Consider the following 4,771-nt stretch of genomic DNA (forward strand, 5'->3'; position numbering starts at 1 on the left):
AGACCCTATGCAAAAATTAAAATTAGCATCCTAAAATTTCGGACTAACATAGCGACAGATTAGTGATGGAACTGTGAATGATTAAAATTTTGGGCCCTGACAATACGACATAGGCCTTATGTAGTCGCACACCTTGCATGTGCTCAGGGTCATCCCTAAACAAGGGTATGAAACTTTCATATCCTTCGATGCATCTTTTTTTTTTTACTTAGGATAGGTATGACCTCAAAAGGAAGCTTTTAAAAACGGTTCATCAATTGAAGATCAGAGAGGATGACATTATGGTGTGAAAGCGCAAGAGTTCAAGTTATAAAGGAATTACCATTGAATACCACATAAGAAAGGTAGAAGAAAGTCCTCACATCGGGGATAGAACAATCTAACCATTCTTATTATCAAAGAATGATTAAGTTACAATGATGAATTGTTAAATGAAATGATGAGAGTTGATGACGAGTTTCTCTCGAAAAAGGAAGTAGATATCCCTTGTTCAATCGATTTCCAATGCAATTATATATCTTAAGTTGGAGGAGGAAGTAGGGAATAGAATGAGATATAATGCATCGACTAGCTACTTCTTGCAAATTCAACCAAGAAATAGACATGCCTCCAGTAGCAATTTACTTTTTTCTCTAAATTTAATTTAATTTTATACAATTCGTTCCAAATATCCATGAATATGTATCTACTTGTCGGTTTAATTGCATATCGGGTGAAAATGTGTCGACGACTAATCTTTCATGTGGGTTACTATCGATCAGGAGGTTAGATGTTATACCTAGATTGTTGGATAAAGTGATATATGTTTAAGGAATATGTTGAGAAACTTATGTTATATGTAAGTTCCTATTGATTAAATAAATAAATACAAGTTATTTATTGTCAAAACAATCTCATCATTGAATAACTTTGCAAAGGCTTTTTCATTCAAATCAAATATAAGAATATACTTTTGAATTTATGAATGGCTATGTACTTGATGTTCCCAAAATTGACATCTTTGGTGGTATCTAAGATGCATAGTTAAGGCAAGTATGCTTATTTCTTTGGAGTTTGTCGCATTGTTTATTTAATGGACTTTCTCTTTGTGATAGTATATGGTTATGGTACTTAAGTCGACCAACTTGACATTTTTTTTCATGTGCAATAGGTTAATGATCATCATTTCTTCGGGATTTTCTCATCCAGATGGACGAGCAATATGTTGAATTGTTTCCTATTATGCATATGGATAACATTCTATGGAGAACCAGGGTTCTACCTAAGGTAGTATCACTTTCATGAGGATTTCATTGTCATTATCGTCTGACCATAATATAAACCATTGAATTTCAATTTTCTACAAGTAAAACTTCATTCTTGTAGATCTAAAGTAATAATTTTGTTATCGTAATTTGCTTCATATTTATACCCAAGTATGGGGTATACCCAAGGGCGGAACACAAACATCAAAATTAGGAAGGAGAAATTTTTTAAAACGAAAACATACAAACAAGTGTAGTTTTATTCAAACTTATAAAATATCAATGCTCTAAACATGGCAACTATATAAAATATTCCTACATCGTTCATCAATCACGTGATTTTTTTTTTTGGGATCTTAAGAAGAAGTTGCATGCTTTTCTTTAAAGAAACTCATCAACAATAGAATGTTTTTAAGAACAAGTGTAAAATTTCTACCTCCTAACTTGTACTTAAGCTTAGCTTAAGATCACATTCTATGCTTGATGACACTAAAATCACCAATAAATTACCCATAACATATTATAACATAAGTTTTAAAATTCAAATCACCTATCACCAATTAAAAAATAGAAAAATAAATATTCCCTTAAGATTAACATAACTATATATACCTGTTTCATCCATCAACAAGATCTTCACCTTATAATTCCCTCAAGAAAGTTCCAATACATTTCTATGTTGTTTTGTATTCACATCTTGAATTTGAAATCTCTCAATGCTACTATCTGAAGATAAAAAAGACAACAAAATCAAATATAACCTTTATAATTTATACTTTATTCCCTTTTCATTAATTAATATAAACCTAAAAAATAGTTGAAAAAAGATCAAGTTTACCTCTTTCCTTCAAACTTGTGAATAAATAGTCTTTGACTGCTTTTTTCTACATGTCTGCTCACTAGCTTCAGCTGAAAAGTTTTGGTCTGAGAATTCTGCAAGAAAATGTGGATGTTTAACGAATGCTAGAAATAGCATCCTACTTTAAATAAAAGTATATTAAATAATACAAAGAAAAGAACATGGTGTTTACCTGTAAGAGTGTGATGGCTTTTTCTCTTGAGGGTAGTTTTGTCCGAGTAGGAATCTTGTATTATTTTTAACTGTAGAGAGAGAGATAGAAGGGGTAATAGATTAACATAATGAGTGAAAATTGGAAGTAGAGTTTTCTTATGTTGTTAATTAACTCACCTTTGCTGAAGTATTTCTATTTTTAGCAACCAGCTTTCGAGATAAATAATGACTCTTTGAGTCATCATTTGAGCAAAAAGCAAGTACGCCTATAGACCGATGCAACTGCTCAACAAATGATGATTCCAAATGATCAAGATACAAATCATGTTTTTCATCTGTCCATGTCGTCACACAATCCTGTTATAAAACAATTCATTAATCATAAATCTGTATTGATGTTATGCATGGTAGACGAAAAAAGAAGAGATATGACAATATGAAATGGATGACCTGGCACTGGCAACAACCTGTGCCACGTCAGCACTATCTTTCTAGGTTACATAAAGTTTATTCCAAAAGCATAGTGGGTAGTATACTATTTTTGAACATCAACTAGGTTTGGTAAAATGTGATAAGAGTAGTTGATCATTTCAAGGGGACAACATGCCAATTGCATTTTCTAGGAGTAAAGTGGTTCTTTGACATCATTAGTACAACTGATGAAATACCCACAATATAAACAGATAAAAGATTTAGATATAAGATATATGTCATGGAGTAGTTTCTTGTTATTGTAATATTCACTTAGCTAATGTGAATCTTAGTAGGGCATTTTGTTACCTAACTATTAGGTTTGCTTTCACAAGCAATAGACACACCCTTTAAAGAATCATAGTCTTGTTTAAGAAGCAGAAGTCCCTCAAGATCTCAAATTTATCAGCCAATCTCTCAGTTTCTTCCCTTTATCAGATCTAATGAGCTTTTGCTCTTTCAGAGGTGGAAAGTACAGGACTAATGTCATGTAGCACATAGAAGCAATGGTTTATGTTCTTACACACATTAAACACATCAACCAAATCACCTTATTCACAATATTTTCCAGATCAAATACCACAAACAACCAATTAATTCAAGATCTCTATTTAACAAAAACAACAAATAATCCAGCTCCGGTTGGTTAGGGTCTGGTAGGAAACAAAAACAACAAATCTCAAATCAAGAGTCAAAGAAGGAACATAAACGTAAATCACACCGTTGATGATAACGTATAACTACTAGCTCGGAACAATCAATTTGAGCGATATAAAAAAGTGAATCAATCAAAACAAGACTAAACAGATATAGAAGAACGGAAGTTACCTTCGCCGAATCTTCAATCTGATGTAACCTTCCTTTACAATTATTAACGGTCAAAGACGAGTTCGAGGTCAAGTCGGAGTTCGACGGACTCAATTCATTGTCGCAGCCATGAGTCGCGGTTAGATCTGCTAACATCGACGGAGATGATGAATTACGCCGGCGACTACCTTCCATTTTCGTGTATTTTGTAAAGGTAATTTGAAATTCACACAATCACCGAAGAGGATTCGGTTGTAAATTGTAATACTGATTTTAGGGGCGGAGAGGGGAAAAGTTCGACGGAGGGAGGCGGTCGCTGGAACAACAGTATACACACATGGCGACGCTTTTACACGTGTCATTATCATCAGATGTATGCCACGTCAGAAAGGACGAAGGCAATCTGAAAATATCTGCGGCTACTGAACCAGATATTTTGATGGTTAATGTATTTAACGTGGCAAAATTAACCACGATTGAAAAGTTAAATTTTGTAATAACAAACAACCTAACAAGTATATTATTTGATATTTCTATATTTACTTAAAAATAGGTGTTATTTATGAATGTGACACTTGTTATGTTTAATAAAATTAATAAATTTATATTATATTTGTCATTGTATAAAAATAATAGAAGGATATGTAAAAAAAATAATAGAAAGATATTAAATTTTTCCATTTGATAAAACTATCTAATAAGTTAAATTTTATTAAATAATACAAATAAAAAATTAAGTAAATTGTTAAATGTAACGTTATATTTTATGAACTATTATTAAACTAAATTATAAATTTTATCATATTTAAATAATTATTAACAAAGAGTTTTCAAATTTACTTTAATTTTAAAACATATTTTCCGTATTTCATATTATATTTGCAATATTATTAAGAATTTCTTAGTTTGAATTTAAATTGCTAGCATGGATACATCTTATATCTCTTTTATCCTTTTTTAGGATGTAGGGACGTAATGTTGACTTTGAAAATCATATTTATTGAGTCATTATTTGAATATAGTTATAAAAAGTAAATGTCGTATTTAGAATATCTATTCTTAGGGAATAACAAGAGGGACTTCAAGCACTTCGATAAACACACAACCGCGATAATAAAGATGCTAAGAAGATTAACAAATAACGCAAGGTGATTTAATAAAATTCACTTTGATCTAAGAAGATTAACAAATAACGCAAGGAGATTTAATAAAATTCACTTTGATCTGAGAAACCAAG

The 4,771-nt window shown here is 31.3% G+C and overlaps 1 protein-coding gene across 1 annotated transcript; it reads right to left on the reverse strand.

Annotated features, from left to right (window-relative positions):
• Window positions 1–1,554: 1,554 nt before the first annotated feature.
• Window positions 1,555–3,839, reverse strand: LOC145073848 (uncharacterized). Its single transcript, XM_079020328.1, has 5 exons — window positions 3,556–3,839; window positions 2,434–2,613; window positions 2,276–2,345; window positions 2,083–2,177; window positions 1,555–1,970 (listed from the first exon to the last, which is right to left on the reverse strand). The coding sequence occupies exons 1-4, from the start codon at window positions 3,727–3,729 to the stop codon at window positions 2,092–2,094; spliced, it is 510 nt and encodes a 169-aa protein (XP_078876454.1). The 5' UTR covers window positions 3,730–3,839; the 3' UTR covers window positions 1,555–1,970; window positions 2,083–2,091.
• Between the last annotated feature and the right edge of the window lie 932 nt (window positions 3,840–4,771).

Source organism: Lactuca serriola, chromosome 9 (assembly GCF_051521515.1).
Source record: "Lactuca serriola cultivar US96UC23 chromosome 9, Lser_US96UC23_V15, whole genome shotgun sequence".
Lineage (NCBI taxonomy): Eukaryota > Viridiplantae > Streptophyta > Magnoliopsida > Asterales > Asteraceae > Lactuca > Lactuca serriola.

What these genes read in the sequence shown, in the direction of transcription:
- LOC145073848 (XM_079020328.1), bottom strand. Translation starts at nt 3,729, where the DNA reads ATGGAAGGTAGTCGCCGGCGTAATTCATCATCTCCGTCGATGTTAGCA. An exon ending in ATAGAAATACTTCAGCAAAG is followed by an intron (nt 2,346 to 2,433) that starts GTGAGTTAATTA and finishes CTCTCTCTACAG; the next exon opens with TTAAAAATAATACAAGATTC. An exon ending in AAGCCATCACACTCTTACAG is followed by an intron (nt 2,178 to 2,275) that starts GTAAACACCATG and finishes ATTTTCTTGCAG; the next exon opens with AATTCTCAGACCAAAACTTT.